We start from the raw sequence: 25,497 nt of genomic DNA on the forward strand, positions 1-25,497 counted from the left end.
TTTGCTGCTGAAAATGTCACTAAAACATGGCGTTGGTTGCATTGTACCATTCCCAGAACGCGTTTAGGAACCAAAAAATTGCTAGTTGGTGTTCATACAGAGCTGTTACATTTAGACATAACTAAGCAATAATTCAGTTGTGGACACGTGAGTCTAGTAGTATACAGCCTATCACATGTTCGTTTCCAGGTGAGATCAGGTGGGGAGGGGAGGAGGAGCCAAAGGAGAGAGACGTCTCCGGACCTGGGGACACACGTCATGACAGGCCGAGGTGGAGGAGTTTTCGTCGTGGTGAAGTAGATGGAAGAATGAGGAGCAACATAAAGTGCAGCCGGAGAGGGATAAAAACAAGGATCGGGGGGTAAAGAGGTAAACAACGAGCCTGTTGGTGTTATAACTATAATGGCGCACGAGTTTGTAGTTGTTGCAGGAGGACCAGGTGTGCATTAGAGTTAAGGAGGAAATGTGGAAGTTTGAGAGGAATGCGCGCTGCGGATCCAGACAGATGTTGACATGTAGGCTGCACGCGGCGAGATTTTAACAGGGAGACAGACCTGCTACATATGATCAGAATAATGACCTAAAAGCAACAGTGTCATTCATTTTGTTATTTGTCATATTTAATGTTACATCGCCCTCTGTGGTGTTTGTGTGTCCTGTCTGTGTGTCTATATTTAAACGTTTGTTTCCTGTAGCCTCCTACTTTATTTAAGCTCTGTCTGAGCTGCAGCACTTTACCAAGTCTGGACTTGCTGCCCCAATCCAGGCACATTTATTACGCAGCTGTCTCTCTCTGTGTGTGTGTGTGTGTGTGTGTGTGTGTGTGTGTGAATGTGTGTGTGTGAATGTGTGTGAGAGAGAGAGAGAGAGAGAGAGAAGGCATCCCACCCAGTCCGGTTCGAGACTGCTTTGAATGGGGGGGGGGGGGTCAGTAAGAGATGTTGGTGGGTAATATGATTTTTCTTTAAGACTGTACTGAACTTTTTATGTTTTTATCCAAAAATTGAGTGTCCTGAGGGGAGGATCTCACTTGACCTGACCTCAGTAGAGGGGTCCCCCTCAGGCTCAATTTTTGAAATGCTTTATAGCAGTGATAATTATGGTCCGTGGACCAAATCTGGCCTCTGATAGGATGGGGACCAGACATTTTGTAATTCACAATGAGCAAATAGCTACACACATTCCACCCCCCCCCAGGACAGAGGTCCAAGCTATGCCCCAAATGTCCTAAAATCCTAAAATGTCCTAGAAACCTAGAAACATTCTAAAATCCTACAAATGTCCTAAAATATTAGAAACATCCTAAAATCATTGAGATGTCCTAAAACCCTAGAAACGTCCTGAAATCATTGAAATGTCCTAAAATCCTACAAATGTCCTAAACGGTAGACACATGTTAAAATTCTACAAATGTCCAAATCATAAAAACCTGCTAAACTCCTAAAACATTTATGGGGCTACAGGGACTGGCTCCTGGCCTCCTGTCATTTTGCAAAAGCAAGCAACCCAAGTTGAGTATCCCTGCTTTTTGTGGCAATAACTGCTCAAGGTGAGAATTATTTTGGCCTTAAGATGCCTATGGCTGGCATTAGTGGGGCAGGCGTAGCATTTGGGCGGGCATTGTCCCCTTTGTGCCCATGCCTAGAACTGACCTCGATCCCACCTGTTCTGCCATTGTGAATATGAGCCACAGGGAGAGATATAACCACCTGTAAGCATGCATACACTCTGGGATGATTAGTGCCAGGACACTAACCACGGGTGTGCTTTTTGTTATGTGCGTGTTAAGATGGCACAAGAAGAAGAGCCGCTGTATGATTTCCCAGAGCCCGCACAGCCATCAGAGCGCAAGTTCGCAGGTCATCAAAGAGGACGGGGCTCTCTGAAAAGCATCAGCATACTGGACCGTCTCCTGCTCACAGTTCCTGTCTGGCTTCAGCTGTCCATCAACCCTGCCACCGCACTGCACATACTGCAGAGGGAGCCTCCTGGGGTCAGAGCCACATTCACTTTACCTAAAATTACAAGTACACCACAATATTGTCTTCTCTATTCCTCACCCTGCACACTCACGCATGCACTCAGTAATCAGCTGTGTTGTCCTGCAGACCTTCCTGGTGCGCAAGTCTCGCACGTCCAAGAGAAGCGTGCTGTGTGTTCGCTTGGCAGATGACAGCGTGCCATCCTTCGTTCAGCAGTTTGGCATTAGGGAGGAACACGCCAGCAAGAGTATGACAACCCCCATGAGATTTAAAGTCATGCTCACATATCAAGATCTTGTCTTGTTGTACTAGCTAGCTGTCATGTACTTATTTAAGTTGCATGGAATAAGAGAGGGCTTTGCTTTGGTTACTCAAGCAGAAAAGAGATTCATTTCAACAGATATCTACTGGTACAAAGCTAGAAACAAAACTTTTAACTTTCCTGTTATGTTCACCTTTAAGGAACAGCATTCATGTTCCCAGATTAAATTGACTTGGTGCATGTTTAACCATCTGAAAGTAGTATATATTTTTTTCTCAAATATTATCTTTAGCTCAGTTAATACTAATTTTATTAGTAATTGGAGTAATCAAGTTTTTCACCTCTTTAAGATCATGGTTTACTGATGACAGTTTTTGTTTTATACTGAAAAATAATTTATTAATAAATAACTTTTTTCTGTACACTAGGAAAAAATAGACATTCACCACATTTATTTTTGCACATTCTTTTTTTGTAACATTTTTGAATAGGTACTGATTAATTCAAACAACACATCTCTCCTTTAAGGTGTCAAATTGACCCTTTAAATTCATATTTACATCTTAAAACAGTCAGTTTAACCCATAACATAACAGTAGGGTTAAATCCATAACTTTGTTTATTCCAGTCTATTGGAAACAGCTTATGACATGTATGCTTTATAGTGTTACCATGTCAAGAAGTGATAAGATTATGAAATAATTATTCCTAGTTTCCACGCAAGTCTCTGGAATACAAGAAATAATTTATAAAAACATATGTAGGCTTTACAAAACAGCCAAAAACAGCAGCTTAGGTCAGTGTTATACAATATTTGACCACTGTTCTCCTCCTCCAAAAATCCCCCTACCTTTGAACTTTCCTCCCCGCAGCTCTGTCTCTGGAGACTTCGGCCATCAGCTTTCCAGATCTCCCAAGACTAATTTCTTTCTACTGTGTCAGCAGGTAAAATCTTTTCCTCCTCATTTTCATTCTCTTTAGCTGTTTGCCATTTGTTTCTCCTCCTTAACAATTGCTTCCTTTATGCAATCTCCAGATTTTCCCCTTTTTTTCTACAGTGTAAATATTTATTGAACTGCAAGAACTAATGTTTGTGTTATATATTATCTGTGTATCAGGGATGTGTTGTGCTTCCCTCTGGAGCTTCCTGAAGCCATTGCAAAGGCAACATCCCACAAAGAGCTGGAGTCCATCTCACACATGGGAATAGGTTGGTGAACACGCCACAGTAACCTCATCCTCAAACACACATACTATACACACAGTAATAACGTCCTGCAAACAAGCACTGAAAACATTTTAGTGCAGTTTTTTCCCCTTCTTTTCATTGAAGGACAAATGAGTAGACTGAAAGTCATATATATTGCAATAAAATAGTATATACTAGTATATACAATTACATTGAAAAAATGGTAGATTAACTCTTTTTTTCAGGCTAGACATCTCAAATGTGCTGCTTGCTTTTTAATAGGTTAAAAAATGTGTTGCATAAAAGGATGACACAGTTTTTAGAACAGTGATACTCAACTAATGGCCTGCAGGCCAAATGTGGCCCGTGATAGAGTGCCGGGAGTACCGCCGCCCATTTTCTAATTCACGATTAAAATAAATTGAATTCACACTTGGATGGGAAATTTCTTTTGTAATTTGAATGTAAATTAGGATCCAGAGTGCATGAAAATAACATAAAAATAGAGCTTGATCATAAAATTTAAAATATGCCAGGGGAGGATTTTCTGGATCCCCTGACCGAGGTGCATGTTGGGCCTTGAATAGAGTGCCCCTGGGATTACGTTTTTCTGTAGGACAACCCGGAAGCGAACGTCGCCCTATATTGTGCTGATATATATATCAGCACAATGTGATGATGTTTTGTAATCTCATTAAGCCACTTGTCAGCAAATGCCTTTTTAAAAATGCATCTTTTGTTAATAAGCATTAAATGCATAAATTCTTTTTGTAAAGTTTATGAAATTATCAAGATTACAAATATATGTGAATTGCTCACAATTGACCAGGTAAAATCTGTTAAATATTGTTTTTTAGAATTCTGGAATTCCCACCTAAATGTCCGAGGGCCACGGGAGGCACCTAAACCCCAGAAGGACAAGGAGAGGCCAGACGCTGCACCCCCAACCCGGTCCACTGCCGCCCCACAGACAAGCTCCGCAGCTCAGCTCAATTCAGCTCCCCAGCCCAAATCAGACAACCAGCACAAGGCCGCGGCTGAATCGGACACCGCCACCAAACAAGCGGGCTCCAGTCCCACCCTGTTCCATGAGTTTTGTCCAATCACGACACGCAGTCCCAGCCAGCTGGACTGCGGCTCTGGTCAGGGCGCTCTCTGTTTCATCAACCCCCTTTTCCTGCAGAACCAGAGCCGTTTGTCCAGACAGCGCATGCTCAAACGCAGCCTCAAGGTTCGGGTTTCCATGGAGTCGTCAACCCTGCTGTCGCCCCCGCTCCTTCCTCCTCCTCCACCTCCTCTAATGCCCAAAACCAGAGGAAAATGTAAAGCACGGAAACAAGGACAAGAAGCCACTCATCCTAATGAAGGTCTTTTACAAGGTGAGAACCCTCCGGTCGCCCCCAGTGAGGCCCAGGTTCAGCCTCCATCAGCAACTCCTCAGCTGCAGGAGGAGTGCCGGTCACAGATGGAGGCTGGAGTCGGAGGAGAGGAGGCTACAGCTCAGCTCCCAACAGAGCTGGAGGATCTTCCAGACGACTCACACTACATGCAGCCCTCTACAGTGATCAATTCCTCCCTTTCTCCCTCACTCTCTCCTTACATCTTCCCACCCATTTTTCCCCTGGCGCCTCCCCTCCTCCCCAAAGCATCTCCATTCATCTCTCCTCACGACTCTCCCGATGCTTCTCCCTCTCTCTCACCTTATCAATCGCCATGTCTTTCTCCCAGGGCTCCTCTTTCCCTCTCTCCGTATGACTCACCCATCGCTTCACCCTCTCTTTCACCTTACCAGTCCCCGTCTCCTTCCCCTAAGATCCCCTTCTCGCTCTCTCCCTTCACCTCTCCATCCTTCCCTCAGCTGGCGGAGCAGGTCTATGACACACCTGCTCCTCCTTTACGAGCAGATGAGACACAATCAGAGAGAGAGGCTGAGGAGGAGGAGGAGGAGGAGGAGGAGGAGGGAGCAAGTGCTGAGAATGATGAGACAAATGAGGAACTGCTCAAAGAGAGGAAAGAGCAGGAAAGAGGTTTGGTTTCACAGATGAACGCTGCTACTCTAAATGACTCCGACAGCTGCAGTTCCTTCAGCAGTCTGGAGGGGGCAGCAGAAACTCCACCGCCGCTTCCCCCAAAACAGGTCAACGGTACGAGCCTCTAACGAACAAACAGGTTAGACTGTAACTGAATTACATTATGTTCCCTTGTAACGGAGAACTGTGTGGAATTACTAAGATGTGGTGACAGCATCCCAGGGTCTCACCCCGAAATTACTTTTAGAATAGATCAAAAATTTTAAGTGTTACAAAACCAAAAATTGTAAATGACAATACTGATAGTTCTGTATGTTTTAACTGCATATTGTGTTCCCTTTTTTTTATTGTGCCAATGATTTTTAAAGCATGCCCCAACGTCTCTTTCTGATTTCCTACCTGACAGGGAGCCATTTTTTCTTTTGCTGTATTTTCTGAGTATTAAATTAAACTCTTGAAACTTCCTTGAGTTAATTAGCCTGTCATAATTAACCTCTAGTTCCCTATTTTTTTGCCTGAAAAGTACAAGTAAAAATGACGTAATCAATGTTGTAATTCAATGATAAACAAGAACTGCTGTTGAGTTGAGCTTAAAAAAATAACACTGTAGGAGTTGATCAACAATAGAACAACAAACATAAAAGAGGATAATTTTAAAGGCACCAGTAATTAAGGGGTTCTTAAATGATTCTGATTTCTCGTGGAAGAAAAAATATATCAGAATTTTACTATCTCAGGCGGAGGGTGAAAAATAAGCAACTCTGTGATGATTCTAGAAGAAGAATATACTACTAAGATCTTATCAAACAAGTTTTATTTGTGCAGATCATTACCACATTTTTTGAATACAGCTCCTCATTTAGGCCTCCCAAACACAGCAATACTTTATATACTTCAGTCAAGTATTCAGCCATGACTTCTTAATACCAAACCAGGTTTTAAAAAATGGCATGAAGTATTATTTTCCCTTACAGTCAACATTAAGCTTTCATGGCAGCTAGTGAACAGTATTAACCCGTCAAATCATCAACACCGACACACGCCTTTAACTTTATGGACAAGGCGTAAATGTGAAACAAGTTTGAGCCAAAGGTTAACTATAAAAATTAATTCATGGACATCATTTTGAGTAGAGACAAAATATGTCACAATTGTTGTTTTGAGAAGATTCGAAGCCAAGTTCTGAGCTTGTTATTATTTCTACGCAAAAACTTAACTATTTTTACTGTCAGGCAGCGTTAGTTTAATGGACAATTTGCAGGACTTCACGTTAGAAAAATGTCATGCATCTAAAAGAGTGATGGTGATTTATCAGCTCGTTTTTTTGTAGTTGATCACGTTATCAAAGACAGCACCTGTCACTGGATCTGAGTCGTGGCTAGAAAAACTGGCTGGTGTCTTTGGCAGAACTGTTCTCATCTTATGGCTTTATTGTATAGTATGAAACTTAAATTGAGCCTCTTCAAGAAGGATTTTGATCTTTTTGCAGTTTTGTGTGATTAAACATCCCTTAAGAATCAATTTACTGTCACCAACGGTGAAAAAGAAAATCTGATTACAGTCGGTATTTACGCAGCCTGTGGAGCAGCTTGTCCGTCCATCCATCAACACCAGCAGGGGGAGTCTCTTTTGCACAGCTCCAAAAGGTCGGCCTCGAGCTGCTCTGCGTCATCTGGGAAGCGCTCGGTGAAAGAGCGAATCAAACCTGCCGCGGTGCCTTCGTATTCAATCAGCTCTACGCTGTCTCCTGGAAACCACAAAGAGTGGAAGCAAACTGAATAACTGTCTCTGTCAGAGGGGGAGTCAATGATTGTTTCTACACATGTACAATCGCAGTCCACAACCACAAAAGATTGAAAAGTAAAATGTTTACGTAGCTTGTTATCAGGTAGGGATCTTACAGCTTAAGACAAGTTAGATTAAGATTTTTTAATGCTACTCGAAATTAACTCGAAGCCTAATATGACATTAATCCAACCTGAAGAAAGGAAAAAATGAAAATCAGTTAAACCTTGGTTAAACAGCCAATTTTTGTTAAATGTGACCTTCTCCATGTCATCCAGGGTTCACTGACTGCTGTCTAGCAGACAGTGGATCCTCTGCTCTGAGCACCTCGACCGAAAACAAAATGTGAATGTTTGTCGGTTCCACTATCCTGATCTGTGTGACATTAATATGCTAATTGTTTTTTGTTTTTTTTTAAAAAAACAGATATTACCAGTTAATTTGAGATATTATAATGTAAAGTCAGAAAAGCAATTCAAAAATTCTACTTCCCATGTCTTGGAATTTTTAAGACTTGTGAAAGATTGATTTAAGATATTTTAACACCAACTGAGGCCTTATTTTTCTGATTAATGTATCTGATGCTTTTTTAAGACTTTGTAAGAATCTGAGAATAACCTGTCAAGTATTGATAAAGTAGCACTAATATACACTTACTCAAAGCTTACAAATACTTAAAAGGCGAAAACTGTTCATAGCTGTTTGGAAAGGCCACTCTCTAAAATGGTACACTCGCATAATAATTAGAATAATAAATATAATCATTCAGGACAAACACATTTCCATTGTTTTAGTAAACTACAGTAATGTTGCTGATGCAGGAAAATTAATCGGCAGAATAAAAACTGACGTGGGAGCGTTTGCACCTGTGTTAATGAGCAAGAGTGAATCTGGTACATACCATTGACTCTGGTGTTGGCCTGGACAAACATCTTACGAGTTTCCTTCCTCAGCAGCACCGTCTCCCGTAGACGCAGGAAGTTGTGCGCACCGCTGTCACTGACTATGGAGTAACCTTCATACAGAGCCCTGCCTCCTTCCACATCTGCTGTTGCTTTAAAGACCTGCAAAACAGTGAAATCAACATGTCTGGTGAAATCATCGCAGGTCTCATACAGACAAATGATTGATATTCATGTGTGATAACTGTTCTGAGACAGGCCAACAGCCATCAAGGGATCATTATTCCTTTATATCATGCTAGTATCAAAAATACAATTGGGTGGGTTGCACTAATAGATAGAAAACCTCTCAGGTTATTGGGTAAAACAGTGGAGACTAACAGTCAACCCACTGTTATTACCACACAATAATCTCACAACAAAAACACAAAAAAAAAAATCACAAATTGAGCAACTAAATACATTTTCAGAGAAAACAGCATCATGAGAGCTTTGTTATATGGTTGGATTTGTTACTGTGAAGCTTCATTTTATTTATTTCTATTATTTATTTGATTTAATTTAGAGCTGCTACGAACAACTCTTTCAATCATCAGTTTGTTGATTCATTATTTGGTTTTAATTTCCCAAAGCCCAAGTCTTCATATCTTTATTGCTTGTTTTGTGTAACTAATAATCCAAAACCCAAATATATTAATGCCTATTACTATAATAAAAGACACATAAAACCAGAAAATATTCATATTTGCAAAGCCAGAACCAGTGATTTCTTTGAGATTTTTTTCTTTTGAAAGTTACTGAAATGACTCAGTTATCAAAAGTGTTGAATTTTGTTTTGAATGATTTATAGATAAATCAAAAGGCACCATGTGAAGTTTTTGACCTCTAATAGCGCTATAGAGTAGTTTGCACATGAGAACACAAATGCACACGTTAAATACAGCAGTGATGTAGCAGTTCCATTAACTTGACATTTATCTGCAGTGTATCCTTTTCATTTTATCAAATCGTTTGATAAAAGGATTTGTTGTATTTTCTTCAATATGTTGTACTAGTATTATAAGATCTGCTGTCTGTGCTTGAGTATGGATATACCTGCAGTTTACGAAGGAACCTGTGGATGGCGCTCTTGCCCACAGTGTGGATCTTGCTTCTATCAAGGGTGATTCGAGTGTCAGGCTTGCCGTCCTGTCCCGTCACTTCCTCCAGGCCCACCAGGCCCTCCCCGGCCTCCAGCAGGACACGCAGGATCACGAAACGAGCCTGCATGTGAGCCTTCAGACACACATGAGACACATGAGACACATGAGACACACTGTATACATCTCCTGACACTCATATAAACAGAGACAGACTTACTCTAAGCTGTATTATAAAATAAAACGTAAAACCCAGCCACTCGGGTCGTTAGACACACATGCTCAATGGCCTGTATGTTGACTTCTCTTGTAAACACTGTGCACCCAAAATTATGTTTCTCAGAAGTTCTGTGTAAATGAAAGTGAGTGTGTATAAAGTTATGATACATTTTTACAGGTTGCAATCGAGTGACTACCTGTCTCCAGCTCTTGCTCTCAGGTGTGTAAAACTCCAGGCCCAACAGTCCACTTCTGACCATGCTGAGCCAGTTGATGTACACCACGTCCTCCGCCTCCTGGCCCTCATGGCCGAAAATACTGGAACATACACACACACACACACACACAGACAAAAGAAACAGTTAAAATGCTTGCCCCACCTTATAGTCATCGGCCACACTGGGCTTTAACAGAAAGAATAACCACTTTATTCCAGTAATTGACATTAAAACAGCCTAAAAAACACGCTGAGATTCATTATTTTCCCCAACATCTCATTTATAAGCTGTGAGACTGTGTGACACCAAAAATTACTTGGCATCCGTTGTACAGAGCCAGTCAGAGGCATGAGCAAACTAAAAAGCTCTTCAAGGCTCCAACACAATCTCAAAATATTAATTCTGTTTGGGTTTCTCTGCTAAGTTTTTAGTAAACAACTGACGTACTCAAATACACATCCTGATTTTGATCTTAGGACATGACAAAGACATACAGTTTAAGTAATTCTTATCCACATGTCTCAGCGTATTTGATGGCCCCACAGACCATAATTGTCTACAATGCTGCCTCCATTAAAAGGTACGCTATGAGGACCTCCTCCACGGTCGCCATGTTTGTTGTTGTCTGACACTTGACTGCCCTCTAGTGCCATCTATTAGACGATTCATGTCAACATAATGGACACATGGAAGCATGTGGCCATTTACAATTACAACGTTTGAAATGAGTGTATCTACTTTTATGCATAAAGGGAGTACAGTCTTAAAGCATCCAGTCTTAGTTTTGTCTGCTTTTGAAATCCAGCCCCTCATAAGTCGATTTCCACCCCAACATCAAACCATGGAGGAAGATCAGGGATGAGTATGTAACATACATATATGTCAATTCATCCGGCTACAGAATGAGCAGAACGCGACATACCTGAGCACTTCTTTGTTGAGACACAGATAAAGTCCAACACACTCAGCACGGCATTCTTCATAAGAGGAGGCAATTGTGGAGAATTTACTGTCCCATGTTTCGTTGCCCCGATACCAACTGGACACCTAAAAAAAATAAACTCACACTGTTAGTTACTACCTCTGCCAAATGAACACAAAGAAAAAAAACACACAAACAAACTAACCAGTTCTCCAGTCTCAGGGTTGGTCACTTTACTCTCGTCAAAGTTGAACTTGCCATTTTCATCCTGAAGATGCAAAAACAAACGAAATTAGATTTTACTTCATTGATAATGATTCTTCCATCAAAAATCAGTAAATTAAACATTTTAACAAAGAGAAATGTATGTTTGACTGACCTGGACAAACAGCTTGCCACTTCCGTGGCCCAAGAGCTCATGAAGTCCAACTTGCACCTCGAATGATGGACCCTTCCACTTGATAAACAAATCCTAATACAAAAACACACACATGATAATGTGTAATTTTGGGAGTGTGTGAGAGAGACAAGAGCGGATGTGTAAAAGAATCGGGACGCTGCATGAGTTACCTTGTCCTCCTCCTCCAGGAAGGTGAGTTTTTCTTTTTGCGTAGCGTAGGCTACAGCCAGCACGTTGCCTAGTGACACGTTTTTAAAGCCCTCCGACTGTCTGATGTCATCATCTACACACAAAAACACAAATTTGTTTCTAAGTCTGTGACATACAAACTTTAACTTACTAAACTGTGTTATTAGACACAGTATCGTGTAGTTTAAAACCATATCCCAGCGTACAGTTGGGGATGTTGATGCCAGCTGGTATTCCGCTGCCAGCGAAGGTGAGAACATCCAGCGAGGTGAAGTCCGGTTTAAGGAAAGTGTCCTTCTCAAACTCCCTCGGCCAAGGCAGCTCAGGGAGCAGGACTTCTGCTGAGCCCACCAGTTTGGCAAAACGTTCACTCATCGCTTTGCTCACAACCGCGATGAAACCTAAAGGTGACATCACAAACACGAAGTTAGAAAGTGGAAAAAAATCATTTCTGACTGAGAGGAAGGACTGCAAGATTAACCCTCCGGTCAATTCAATCATTTCTGTACACAAACACTCATTTACACGTGAACTCCATTCTTTAAAAGGTAACCAAAGTAGATTAATAGTAATCTGCTGACTGTGGACTTTAGGCTGGACGGTACTAGCTTATTAGTGTAATATTGTGTATTATAATAATATTATAATATTATAAATATAATATTATTCCAAACACCGATTGACCTTCTTTATTGTATCAGTCCCTAAAATCAATAATCATTTGCGAGGATTGAACATTTTTTTACCAATTATCTCCTGGAGTTAAAAGCTGTTTGTATCTACTTTAGTAACTTTATAAAAGTACTTTTAAAGTAGTTCTTAGGATCCCCATTAGCTAATGTGTTAGCATCAGGTAGTCATCCTGAAGTCCAACACATATCAGAGGTTAGACCCTTCAAACAAAATTTGTGAGCAAGATTTCATAAGTTACATCACATCATGTTTTCCTGAAAGAAGCTCTGATTTTTATTTTGATGAAATAAATGATGATGATGGTAAATAGTTCCAAGCTGTAACGGCTCTGTAATTGTAGATTTGGGGAGATCTGTCCTTGGTCTAGGTGATAATAGATATCCTGAACTGGCCTATCTTATCAGGTTCTTATGTTCACTACTGATGAACTCTACTCAGTCAGCATATGTGTCAATAATACTGTGCTTTCTTGTTATTCAAGACATTTTTGAAAAACATTTTAAAAGACTATATTGTAATATTTTCTCTACATGAAGCCACGAGAGATGCAGTACGACTTAAAGACATTAGTGCACATTAAGGGTCGACAGATTATCAGGTCGCCTGATTTCTGATCATCTGTACTTGGATTTTTATTAATGTTTGCAGATCAAATTAATTAATTTAAAACTGCAAAGACAGTGTCACCAAAGAAGGAACTCTGACTTTGTAAAACCTCAGGAAGCTATTTTTATTTATTTGCTTAGTTTCAAGTTTCAGTTTTGATTACACATCTGCTGAAGGCAGTTAAGCAAATTTTTCTGTTTTGTGAGTTTTTGCTGTATTCCAATTTCTAAATATTGATGTAAATATTTTCAATTTTATTGTAAATGCATATTGGTTCCAAATATCACTTCTTAGTCTCATTAACTACTAATAATTGGTATCGGCCCTGAATAAACCGATATCAGTCGACCCCTTGTTAATATGACTTTTTTTAATCAACATAGTAGTTACCTTCAAACTCTCCTCTGGAGCCAAATGGGTCTCTGTAGCTCTCTATGAAGCCTATATAACTGAGAGAACGAGTGAAGAGCAGAGAGAGAACGGTTTCAGAGATTATGACACAAGAGCAGCATGACCAGAGAAAGCAAAGCAGCGTATTAGCTCTGTGTCAGATCTGTCTCAAATAAACCAGATAATGAAGTTAGCGTGATTTGATACCAGAAGTAAGGAGATCATTTCGTGTTCATTTGATGTTACTGTGGTTCAGTGGCCTCACCCCTCAACAATTGGTCCCTTGTCTTTGATCCAGTAGCGCGAGCCCTCTTTATGGGCTTCAATGGAGCCAAAGGTGAAGCTTCGAATATACTCATCAAGCATCTTTTTCTGGTTCTCATTTGCAGCATAGGCCTGCGGAAATTATTTAGAAACAGGAGAATAAATACAAGAACTGAGGCAGGAAGATTATTTTTATGTTGTCAACTCATTCAGTCACTTTCACACTTCTAAAAAGATCTGCCTGTGCTTTCTTACCTCCCCTGTTTGCTAGTGTTTTGTCGAAGACCATTACTTTTAACATTCATTTTGAGATGCAGTTTTGCTATTGTTTATCATTTTGGTCCTCCTCTTCCTTTTACTTTTAGTAGCCTTGCTGGTATTCTATCAACTCCAACAACTTCACCATAACAATTCTGCATGAATTACAGCAAAACTAATCTCTATTAAGAGATATCAGCATATCTACACAGAATCTGAAGGCACCAGGATGACATTTTGGTATGGAAGCATTCTGAGCGGGCTGTGGTTGCATGCAGGTAAACAGTTCATCAGGAGCACCAAAGAAGCGGCACGTAATGGCCGAAATTCAATTTTAAGACTCCTAATTTGACGACGATTTAGCTTTTTATTAGCTTTTTTTAAAAACGTATAGATGTTTATAGAGAAGAGCTGAAATGTTGTCTGGACTTGCCTCAAGTTGATAATTGAACTGCAAAGAATGAGCGGCGTACAGAAAAGGATGTCTTAGCCCCCATATCTGCTGGCTACACCAGAACCCCCGAAATACTGGCGGTTGCCCCAGACGCTAAATCCTTGTTAGACCGATAGCTGATAAATTGCAGGACTGTGGCAAAATTAAAAATTCACATTGCTCTATCAACTTCATACTTTGGTGATTTTCAGGTTCCAAACAGCTGAAACAATACAGCCCAATCATTGACTAAAATACACATCATATCCCTGACTCTCACCTGAGCTTGTCGCAGGTAATAGGAGACTTTCTCCATGATGGGAGCATAGTCTCCTCTCTTCACAGTGAACTCTTTGTCTTCAAAGTTGAAGCTCCCGCAGCATGACTCACATTCCCCCTCCACTGTGCAGTCTGTGAAGCATCAGTTTGTTGGTAATCATAATGTGTTTGAATTCACCAGCTGGAATGTCTGAAGTATAACATTTGGAGTCTACTTGAACATGTGATGCATGTTACAATCTTTAAGCCAAATCTGGCACAAGTGCAGTATGGTTAATGGATGTTACGGACATTTATAAATGGTATTCAAGATCTTGTGTAAGACTGCAGTTCTGACCTTTCTGCACAGCTGAAGCCAGGCGCACCTCATAGCAGGCTTTACCTCCATTGTCCCTCTTAAACAGACGGGTGTTGTAAGCCGACAGTTTCTAGAGATAAACCACAAGGACACAGTTAAGGACGAACCAAATCAGACTGAATAATACACCAAGAAGCGAGAAAAGACACAGAAAGGAAGGAACCATCCAAATGGAGTGCAGAGGTGAAAGAAGATTAAGAAAAAAGTACATCGAGTGCAACAAGGAAAAGAATAGAGATGTCAAAGTAGAGGTTATTACAAGGGATTGTAGAAACAACAATGGAAATAAGACTATAACTTACTTTCGAGTCGAGGAACTTCTGAGCCAGCTCAGCATCCTCAAGACCGCAGTTTCCTGAGAAGTAGGTGGTAATTCCCTGATGTAAAGAAAAGCAAAAATACTTCATGAGACATCCTAATGGGGGTCACACTGACGGCTCACCTGCAGAACCCACTGGAAGTTTATGTTTCACTGGTGTTGTTTGCAGCCATTCTGAAGACACAATTTGACTTGCTGCTACCTTAATTTATCAGTGCTTATGATGCAGAATAATTTTTTTTTTCTCTAAACTTTAAAAGGGTACTTTTCAATTTTCAACAAGCTTTGTATCAAAACAATTTGGGTAGTATGTGTAGATAAACTATGGTAAACTTCGCTCTATCTAACCAGTGCCTGGATATCCCTCCTCTTCACCCTGGTGGAATGTCGCCAAATACGTCATTTGGCAGTGTTTCGCTGGCTCTCGGCTATTGCTGTTGCTCGAACTACAGGCTGTACATCCACACTTTCACCACCATGGACACAAAGACTATAGAGCTGGATCAAGAGACTTACCTGCCCTTCTCTCTCTCTCTCTCGCTCTCAAAGTTGGACCAAAATCCGATCAAAACTAGGCAGCGCTGATTCAATAGATACTGCACTAATGTGTTTTTTTTTAGAAACATACTTAAATGCCCTTTTTAGCTGCAATAGTAAAAGTTTGTGAACAGGAACTGGGTGCCACACTGCTTCCTGCACAGTGAAACCGGAGGCTGAAGGAACAGAAAAACTGAGCGCCTCTGATCAAATACAAACCAACATTCTGTTACTACGTTGTATATTTCTCACCTCAAATGTTTTTGTAAACATATTTTAGTGTTTAACTTTAATACAAGATCCCGCGCCACCACTGTTTCACACGGACCAGTCCACATCCATTACATCGCCCACCAGCAGGTGCCTTTATTGGTCCGATTAGGGGCGTGGCATTTTAGGAAGCTGTAGGGTTTAAAGCTTTTGAGCAAAAACATTCTTTTCCTCTGATTTCTCCTGTCACGTGGCACCAGTTTCAAAAGTATTTGCGTCTTTCTACTGCATAGAAGGCCTTGTTTTATTTTTTAATGAAATCCTTCCAGTCCTGACAATGTGATGGATGTACCATTTAATATTACCAGACACATTTGTTGATGTAAAAAGCTGGCTTGAACTCTGCATTAAATGATACAAGCTCCCACCTTGTCGCCCAACCCCAGCTGTTTCTGTTTGTCTTCAAGGGAGTAGAGGGGACACGAACAGCTGTCCCACAGAGCCTCCATCTCAGTCGGCTGCTCCTGAAATGCTTGGCTGGCCTTCACCAGAGCTTTCAGCTTGTCCTGGATGGACATATCATGGACACAAACAGCTTAAAGTACGACACAGCTGTTTGACAAGTGTTGATTTAATTCTGTGGAAATTCTTGAGACCATATTTAATAGTGTAACTGTATGGGAAGTATGCACATGTACAGCTTTTCATCTTACTGTGTCTGTTAAAAACTGTTTACCCAGCAGGTGAGCTGGATTTTTACCTTGGGCAGATTTGGGATAAACTTGGTGTCTCCGAAAGATTTGTAGTTTCCCATATTGGCATACAGACCAGCTGCATACACCAAGAATGCCTAAATATAAAACACAATTAAAATACAATAAGAAATTGTTTTCATTCAGTGTAAAGCATAAAGAACAGCTTTACGTGTGTTTGTGCATGTGTGTGAAAGGGCATGTCAAGCATCAGAAACAGCCAAACACACAAAGACTGTACCTGGTACTCCTCAGAGCTGAGTCCAGCTGCTGTGGCGACCTGTTCCAGCTGTGCAGGCGTCTGCTTCCTGAAGATTCTCTGCAGCAAGACAAAGATGTTTGCAGACTCTGGGGACGTCTGCAGCAGCACTGCCAGACCACCATACCTGAGACAGCAGATGTTTTTTTTGGTCAGCAGGGTTTGAGTTCTTCAATAAACTTAAGTCTTCTGTTTTAATTCTTTAAAACAGGTGAGAAATATCTTGATTTCAGTTGTGATTGCGTTGCTCCGTCCTGAAATAAGAAACGTACCAAGCGGCGCGTGACATGTAGTGGGCGTACATCTTCTCCTGAGGGGAAAGCAAGCGAAAGGCCTCGCCACAGTCAAGAGCAGAGACGCTGATGTCATTTGGGAGGTAGTACTGCGAGTCCACCATCTTGAGTCTTACGTTTAACACTGACGATGAGGAACTGAATTAGGATGGGGAAAGGGAAGTGGGGAGAAAAATGGATGTAGGGAAAAGGGATAAGGAAGTGTTAATGGGATGAGAAAGAAATGCCGATGCAGAGACAGACGGCAGAACAGAGGTTGTGAAGAGATTAGTAGAGCATCAGAAAGAAAAGAGATAAAAGCAAAATTGCAAGTTAGATATCACAGCTTTCGCTTTTTTTTACATAACCGTGAGCACATGGAAGTATTTGCACACCTGTCTTTGCTTTAGGCAGGTTAAGCAATTTGTGTACTCTAAAACACGGAAATGCAAATTTTTAAAAGTTACACTGATGTACTGGTAAACAGTCAGTTTTCTTGACTTAAACATTATAAAAATGGCAGCTATGCTTTAGAAGTGTATGATTTTTGTATGAAGAGTATAGACTATAATTCTTAAAAGGCATTGAACAAACATATGTGATGGTAAACAAAACAGTGTCACACATTACGTTACATAAACACCTACAGAAAAGAAAATCAGTTATGTTACATTACATGGAAGCTTATCCATGGAAGATTACTGTAACAACTTCATTACACAAACAAAATTCTAGGATTTTTCCAAAACTTTCAGTGATTTGTAACACCTTGAAACCTGTATCGACATTGATTTCTGACAACGCTCAGATGCCTTTCACAAGTGTTTTGAGTGCTGAGTAGATGAGTTAGAAAATTACCTTAAAAAACTAAGGGAAAAAACTATATTTAAATACAAAACTATACGAATTTATATATTTAAAACTATGTTACAGAACTGTGAATTTCAAACACATTTTCTCAGGGCATTTTCTTGTTTGTTTTTGTTTTTTGCTTTCCTTTTTGACCATTTTCAGGTAACTTTCTTGTCCTTGTTACTAATTTCTTGCTACTTTTTGGGTCATTTCTCCATATAAGTTGCTCATTGCATTGTGTTTTTTTCTAAAGACGCAAAGATGGTGAAGTACTATGCTGTGTAATGACAGGTCTAACATACTGTCACAGTACCCTAGTTAAAAATTAAAGTTAAGCCTGGGATGTAGGCAAAAGTAAGAGTTCATTCAATTTACAGCTATCCAGTAAAAAGCTTATGAGACGAACAGCAGGTAAACCTTGATCTATTATAACTGACCACAGCGTAAATTCAAGAGGACCCAGACCGCTATAACTCCTCGACCAGATTTCAGTTTCACTCTCAATTAAAGACAATAATAAACGTTATATAAGACAAAGTGAAGCACATGAAACTGAAAGCAACACGTTTTATGTTTCTTTAACATTAGTAACAGCAGAGTAAACATTCAAAGTACATGTTTGAGTAAACATTGGAAATACGTTTAGTCTTCAGGCTACTACAGCTAACTCAACGTTAACGCTACTGTTAGCTCCTAGCGCGCATGCTAAACCGGCGTTGTGTAAAACATGCTGCCCCAACTTCTGTATATCGCAAATATCATGCGAACCCCCTTTTCTTTGTATCTTTAGCTACTATTCGGTACATTTCGAAAGGTAGATTGGCGTAAACACCGGTATAATGATGCAAACTATCTCAACAGCTTGTTACCTTATTTTCTTCAACAGATCCTGCGAACGTCAAAGTGCAATCTCACGCTGCACACTTCCTGTATTCATTCAGCATAAGACCCGCCCCTCGACCAATCAGAGGTGGTTGATGAAAACCTAACCAATCACGAAGTAGCTGCGCAGAACTTTTCGACGCTGTCACGTCGTAATTTTCAGACCAAAGGTGAACGTAAAAAACACGATATCTAAACGTCTCAAACACGCATACGAGACAACAAAACACACAAAAAAAGGATAAATATGCATGTACAATTACCAAAATCTCCACGTATATCTGATACGTGACGAGGTGGCCGAGTGGTTAAGGCGATGGACTGCTAATCCATTGTGCTCTGCACGCGTGGGTTCGAATCCCATCCTCGTCGGATACTTTTTCCATTTTCGAAGATGTCTCAACATTGTTTGGTCCCGTTTCTCTGTATACAACGGTAACAGGCATGGAAGAAGGGTCAACCGGAACACGTGACAAGGTGACACCCTCGGACAGCTGGTAACTTCCTCTCGCTGAATTGTCCCCTCCCCTCCTCCACTCCATCTGTCTTGCTCTTTCTCGAAATTAAAAAAAATAATTGATTAACCTCACAATTAAACCTACAGCCAATTTACAGACCCCAATTAACATAACAGGCCTACATATCTATGGACTGTGAGAGGAAGCCGGCGAACCCGAAGAGAAAACCTATGCCGACACAGACATAATATGTAAAGGCTACACAGAGAGATTTTCGTCGCCGCCATTGGGGTTCGAACCCACGATTTTCTTGCTGGGAGGCGACAGTACTGAAAGAGATTGAAATATGGCTCAGGAAAATCACTGAAGCCTTTATTTTGTTTTTACACACATCATAAAGCCATCCAACCACTTTTTTTTCATCGGAGTTGGGAAGAATGCATACTAGTAGCATGTAATTATAAGGCCTACATGTAATTCAATTACATAATAGGCCTAAATGTAATTGTCTAACCTACTGAGAAAAAATAAAAGATTAAATTGCAATTAGGATACGAATCAAAATGTTGGTGATTACAACGGGAGTACATCTGAATATATTCTTTTTGGTAAAGTTTTTTATGTAGATCATAACATTCTTTCTGTTACTTTGCATCTTACAGCTGAGTAATACCATCTTCTGGTCTACAGTTTCAGCTGGATTGTCCTGTTTACCCTTCAAACCTGTGGAATTTGGCTTGATTTCTTTAAAACACTTGGAAAGAAGGCAATGAGCAACTTAATAATATATTTATATATTTAATATTTTGTTATTTGTATATATTTAAAATTACATTACAGATAAAACATAGTTTTAATTTTTTTTTTTAAAGAAAACAAAAATATTTTGTCATTTTCTTGTCGCCTTTTACTGTTTTTTTTAACAGGGTAACTGGTGCTTTGTATCGTGTTAAATTTTTAAAGCAACCTTCCCAACTTCCAAGCTCTTACACTTTCATTTGTTTATCACCTTCATTAGAGTTATAGGCTGTAGGCTTACAAACCACACAGTATTTCATCAGTTTATTGATTTTATTGGATTCTAAAAACATGATGAGAACGTGAAATATTTACAAAGGGGTGTGCAACAGAAAGTATTAAGTTTTCTTTGATGAATGGGAGGGCCAGTCAACTGTGCTATATCCAAGTGGTAGGTTTAGTGATCAGCTCTGCAACACATCTGTGTGTGTGTTGGTTTGTTTTAGGGTTCATGCTTGGGTTTTGCCGTCCCTCCTGTCAGGAGGCGTTGTAGGGAGTATCCAGCGATAGCAATTTGAGAAGCTCAGGCTCTTGTCCACAGCACAGCTGGTGCAGTAGACGATCCCCAGAGCCAGCATCACTACGAGAAACACACACAGAGGCACCAGCAGGGCCACCAGCAGCCAGCTCTTGTCATGCTTTCGTTTACCATCAGCAGATCCTGCCTCAGCCTCCGCTGTTCCGCTGACGCCCTCTGTATCCATCTTAGATCCATCCCCCTCCCTAGTCTTACCAGCTGACCCGTTCGCAGTTTCCACTCCCACCCCTCCACTAGCTTTAGCCTTGTTATCGATTTCATTGCCTGTGTTGTCTTTTTGCGTCGGGGGTGGGGCTGTATGATATCGCTTTGGAGACAGGGCATCCCATTGGTTCAGGTGGTTGTCTGACCCATGAGCCATGTCAGGGGACAGTGCTTCAGGGACCTCGGTCAGCCAGTCAACATCAAAGTTAGTGTCAGCTTCAAAGTTTGGGTCTGGGGTAAATGAGGTGGACCAGGGATTATCATGATCAGGGTCCAAGCCGGGTATGTGAGCAGAGTCACTGGGGTCAGGGGTCAGAGTGGAATATTCTTCATCATCAGGTGAAGGCTGGCAGGTAAGTCCATCTGACTGCAGGTCGTAGCCGTTGTCACAATAACACTGGTACCCTCCCCTGTAGTTGAGACACTGCTGTTGGCAGGGCGACTCCCCCACACACTCATCCACATCCACACACTCTCCCCCGGTGTCTGACTTGTAGCCGGGGTTACACAGGCATGTGAAGGACCCCACTGTGTTTTCACAAGTGCCTTCACAGCTCGCCTCATCCAGACACTCATCGACGTCCACACACTCACCCTCATCATCCGGCTGGTACCCGGAGTGGCAGGTGCAGTGAAAGGTGCCTGGGATGTTGATGCAGAGCTGTGGACACGGTTGCTGTCGACATTCGTCTACATCAGAACATTTGCGGCCGTCTGGACCCATTTGGTAGCCGGGCGGGCATGTGCAGCGGATGCCCCGCTGTGTCTCCATACAGTCGTATTCACACCCCATCTCCACACAGATCTCTTTGATGAAGGACTGATCGGTGGGACCAGCGGAGTCAGCGGACAGTTCAGGAGGGTCAGTTTGTCTCAGGGGATCAGGCTTGCAGCTGTACCCGTCCTCATCTATCGTAAAGCCCTCCGAGCAGTAGCAGTAGTAGTCTGTGTCTGTGTTCTGACAGTACTGCTCACAGCCGTGGTCCCCGCTACACCAGTCCTGGTTCTGTGGAGCGGCACTGGACGAGCAGAGCGGGGCATCCCTGGACCAGCCCACGGTCTCATCGTCTCTCTCCATGCACAGCACCGTCTGCTCAGCTTGAGCATCTGGGTCTGAACCGCCTGCAGGGCACGGCAGAGCTGCTACAGACCCATAGGGCACGTGGGTCAGCAGTGTGCTGACCAGGTGAAATGGCGTGGTGTAAACAGCCGAACCACCGCCCTCATCCTTCAGTGGTGAACACATTCCTTTGTAGTTGTACTGGCAAACATATCCATCCAGCGGCAGTGCGCAGGAACCGTCAAGCCATCGGAAATTGTCGCCGCTCTCACGTCCGCTCTCAGAGGTGTGGACAGTCATGGCCACACAGCGAGGGGCCGCACAGGTACCAGGGGTGTCCTCACGGAGCCAGTTGGTGAACTGGCCATCCTGGTCTCCTGTTTGAAAACAAAGAGAAGGACCAGGTTTTGTTTGAAGGTCAGACATTTTTGAGAGTCAAACACTTAATTTCTTGCATTTTGGTGAGATTTTTTACACACCACATTTTCAGCATCAATTTATGGTGTAAATGTCTTTAATTTTGTAAATACATGAATACTCTACTTTTATATTTGTATTTGGGGGGGTGAGGGAATACAATTATACAACTGTAGCTCTAAATAGTGAGGTGTCTCCTGCCCTTCCCATGAAATCTACCTCTATGCAGGTCAGTAAAAGTAAAAATTCCCTCTTTTTAGTTTCTATTATTTCCAAATATATGCCGGTCTAAACAACACATTTAGAGCACTAATCTTTAAGATCATGACAAGTTGTCTCACTTTTTAATGTGATTTTCACTGTCATTTTTTCTGGGTTGGCATAGTGAGGTTTGAGGTTGCATTCCTGTCTACCATAATGTCTTTTTTGATACGATCAGTAGGTGTCGCCAAAGCCATATACTTTTAGATTCCACACAAATGGACTCTGAAAGCACCTCATTTACCTTGCTCACATTTTTTTTGCAGGAGAATTAAATAATAACTTAAATGTGAGATTCTGCTGTCAGCAGCTGGTCACAATCAGGGAGTGCTAATATATGTTTGCAGGGCTTGTTTACTCTACACTACATATACAGTGTTCTATAATATGCAACAGCTGTATTAGCTTCAAGATAAACTCGAAGGCCATTTTTACCACATTAAAATATCTGAGTAGTATTCTTTTACAGATGAGCTGCCCTTTTATTAACATTTTTTCAATGCTGTTAGCACCACAAAAAAATCCATTCACATTCATTTTCTTTATATCTCCATATTAAACTGTGTTTAAATTAAACCAAAACTATTCACATCCTCTGATTCCACCAGGGATAAATGAGAAAACATGTCTTTTGTAATTTGGGTAAACCAGCCCTTTAAATTATGGCAGAAAAAAACAACAACAAAGCTGGCCACATAACTCTTGAAAATGTAACGTCTGTTCTTTCTTAAGACCAAGCCAGACACTGTAAGTGATTAAAAAAAAAGGCAAAAACCAATCTGGCTTTTAGAAGACAAGGTTTTTTTTAAATGACTAAATCAGGTTGAGGGAAAGCAGTGAGGTCAAAAGGGGGATTGGACTTCCCCTGTCGCGCCAGCTCCGCTTCTGTGAAACAAAAGGAGCTAATGTAATAACCATGCAGTCAGTGCAGAGCTCTGGAGGCTGGCCCGGGTACCAAATGCTGACAGAGAGGCTGGGGGCCAGCACAATGCTTTAATACCAAAACCTGAAAGTGATTTAAAGGCTCTTGACACAATACAATGACACATGTGTGTGAGAAAGAATTGATGTTAAAGTGGGCCTAATGGTTGTAATTACTGAATCAAACTGATTTATTAAAAGTTTAGGTTCTGTTACAGGTCCACATGTATTTATCTTAAATGTATGTGGTAAACATCAAGCACTGATTAATTAGTTTTGTTTATGTTGCGCTACAAACACTGCCTGAACCAATTTAATAATTTAATCAGGTATGTAAGCAACTAAGTAATCTTTAAAAAAAAACGTATTTAGCTTCAGTTTTATTGATCTACAGATTTTCCATTTAATCACAGCTAAAAACTTTGAAGTCACCATCTTTTTCTGTTCTTTCTCTTTAAGTGCAACGATCTTTAAAAAGTTTGTGGGAGGGAAACTTGAATTATCATTATGTACCTTTACCTGTTCTGGGTCAGTTATGTCTGTTGCCTACAGAGCCTTTAAAAGACAAAAGTTGATCAGTGAATCAAGAGAATCATTGTTAGTTGCAGCCTTTTCTTTGCATATCCGTATCAGATATAAAATGTTGACATTTTTACATTTTTTTTGTCTGAGCTTAGTTATAAAAATCCAATTAAATATATGCTATGGTGATGAAGGTAAATATTAGGGACACTGAGGGGTCAAAAGTCAAAAGGTGAGACTTTGCCTGTGACCCAGACGAATCCTCTCAGTGGTCTGGTGGATGAGCACTGGCGTGGTGGTCTGTGCAGCCCGATCCAGAGGCGAAGCCTTGACCTGGTCCCCTCGATGGCCGACAGCAGCTCATGGACCACACCCGCTGCCTCGTGAGTATGCATCGTTGCCAGGGTCCCACCTCGCTCCCGGCAGCTCCGCCCAGCCTCCCTGAAGCTTCGCTTCTGGAGGAAGACAGCGTAGCATCCCTCCTGGTGGCAGAGCGCGTCTCTCTCTGCCAGCTGAGCCTTGGCTGGTGGCTGCGCCACCTCCGTCTCCCTCTGCCTCTGGCCCCAGCTACCAGGAGCCAGACAGACCATCAGCAGCCACAGGACACACAGGAGACTCATGCTGCTGCAGCTGCTGCAGCTGCTGCTCCTGATGGTCTTTTGCATCCTCAACCAAGACATGAGGTTTAGGCCAACATTCAAAGCTTGCAGTCAAAATAAATAACCTAATAAAAGGAAGATAGCTATTTTTTCGCACCCCCTAGTCAAACAAACCTGACCTTGATCCTCCCAATTCAATTAATTCAATTAACAACTTTTCAAAACAGATTTTTGTGTATTTGAACAATAATTTAGGTCTAATTGACCTTTTACTCAAAGTAATCAGAGAGAGATAACTCCAAAACTGACATTAGATCACCGTATAACCGTGGATTGCCCAAACACTTAGACAAAAAAGCCCCTACAGTGCAGAATCAGTCAAACTCCATTCATCAGCAAAAGTTTCAACCCTGCTGCTGCAGTGAAGCAGATTAAACTGGATCCCATACAAAACCAATAGAAACCAATGCAGTCCAGTGGAATCCCCTAGAAAGTGCAGTTGGGTCCAGTACAGTCCAAAATAAAGTCCAGTGAAGTATCAGTAGAGTTCAGGGTTCAGAATGTTTGAATCTGCCCTCCAGTTGAGTCCAAAAGAGTTAAATAGAGTCCATATTTGACTGATGAATTTCAGTGACAGAAACCCTCTCCTGTATCTGATCCTGTCGGGGCTCTCTTGCCTCTGCAAAGTTGGTTTTCTGACTGAACCTCAGAGAGAGAGAAAGATGGGGGAGGGTGGAAGGGGGGGAGGCTACGTAGAGGAAAAAGAATTGTGTGTTTTTTGGAAGAGGGGGCTGGTAAAATGTGTGAGTGTATAAGAGAAGGCTGGAGGGGTTGACGGGTTGGTGTGTGTGTGTGTCAGGGGGGTAGCAGAATTGAAAACCCTCAGAGAGTTATGAAAACCATACGGCACCATTCTGTCCCCCCATCTTGCCTATGGCTTCAGACACACACACGTGCACACTCATATAAACACACACACACTTAACCTTCAAGTGCTGCATGCTGCACAGCATCCACAGGAGTGGAAAGTGTTTGTCAGCTCTGTGAGATGCAGAGACTGTCTCCCCCCTTCTTCTTCTCCTCTGCTTTTTTGCTTGCACCTTCTGTCGTCCATGTCT

General features: G+C 41.5%; 3 protein-coding genes and 1 non-coding gene across 5 annotated transcripts; 2 read left to right on the forward strand and 2 right to left on the reverse strand.

Annotated features, from left to right (window-relative positions):
- Positions 1–1,789: 1,789 nt before the first annotated feature.
- LOC121952743 (ras and Rab interactor 1-like) lies at positions 1,790–5,926 on the forward strand. The gene is made up of 5 exons (XM_042499562.1): positions 1,790–1,993; positions 2,109–2,229; positions 3,117–3,189; positions 3,363–3,454; positions 4,291–5,926. Exons 1-5 carry the CDS (start codon positions 1,790–1,792, stop codon positions 5,589–5,591), a joined length of 1,791 nt encoding a protein of 596 aa, XP_042355496.1. The 3' UTR covers positions 5,592–5,926.
- Positions 5,927–6,260: 334 nt separating this feature from the next.
- dpp3 (dipeptidyl-peptidase 3) lies at positions 6,261–19,059 on the reverse strand. Of its 2 annotated transcripts, none has more exons than XM_042499917.1 (19): positions 18,865–19,059; positions 16,868–17,026; positions 16,578–16,722; positions 16,345–16,434; positions 16,013–16,150; positions 14,821–14,895; positions 14,498–14,588; positions 14,162–14,292; positions 13,192–13,322; positions 12,927–12,985; positions 11,444–11,638; positions 11,219–11,331; positions 11,028–11,120; positions 10,854–10,916; positions 10,649–10,773; positions 9,706–9,826; positions 9,246–9,425; positions 8,150–8,312; positions 6,261–7,210 (listed from the first exon to the last, which is right to left on the reverse strand). In XM_042499917.1, exons 1-19 carry the CDS (start codon positions 19,005–19,007, stop codon positions 7,068–7,070), a joined length of 2,358 nt encoding a protein of 785 aa, XP_042355851.1. In that variant the 5' UTR covers positions 19,008–19,059; the 3' UTR covers positions 6,261–7,067. The 2 variants fall into 2 exon arrangements, with proteins under 2 accessions (XP_042355851.1, XP_042355852.1); XM_042499918.1 differs by lacking the exon at positions 18,865–19,059 and adding an exon at positions 18,589–18,649.
- trnas-gcu lies at positions 18,892–18,973 on the forward strand. Its single transcript has one exon. It is a non-coding gene; the product is annotated as a tRNA-Ser (tRNA).
- Positions 19,060–20,132: 1,073 nt separating the features above from the next.
- On the reverse strand, positions 20,133–25,060 carry LOC121952622 (endosialin-like). The gene is made up of 2 exons (XM_042499404.1): positions 24,025–25,060; positions 20,133–22,036 (listed from the first exon to the last, which is right to left on the reverse strand). The coding sequence occupies exons 1-2, from the start codon at positions 24,458–24,460 to the stop codon at positions 20,307–20,309; spliced, it is 2,166 nt and encodes a 721-aa protein (XP_042355338.1). The 5' UTR covers positions 24,461–25,060; the 3' UTR covers positions 20,133–20,306.
- Positions 25,061–25,497: the final 437 nt, after the last annotated feature.

Source organism: Plectropomus leopardus, chromosome 13, assembly GCF_008729295.1.
Source record: "Plectropomus leopardus isolate mb chromosome 13, YSFRI_Pleo_2.0, whole genome shotgun sequence".
Taxonomy (NCBI): Eukaryota; Metazoa; Chordata; class Actinopteri; order Perciformes; family Serranidae; genus Plectropomus; species Plectropomus leopardus.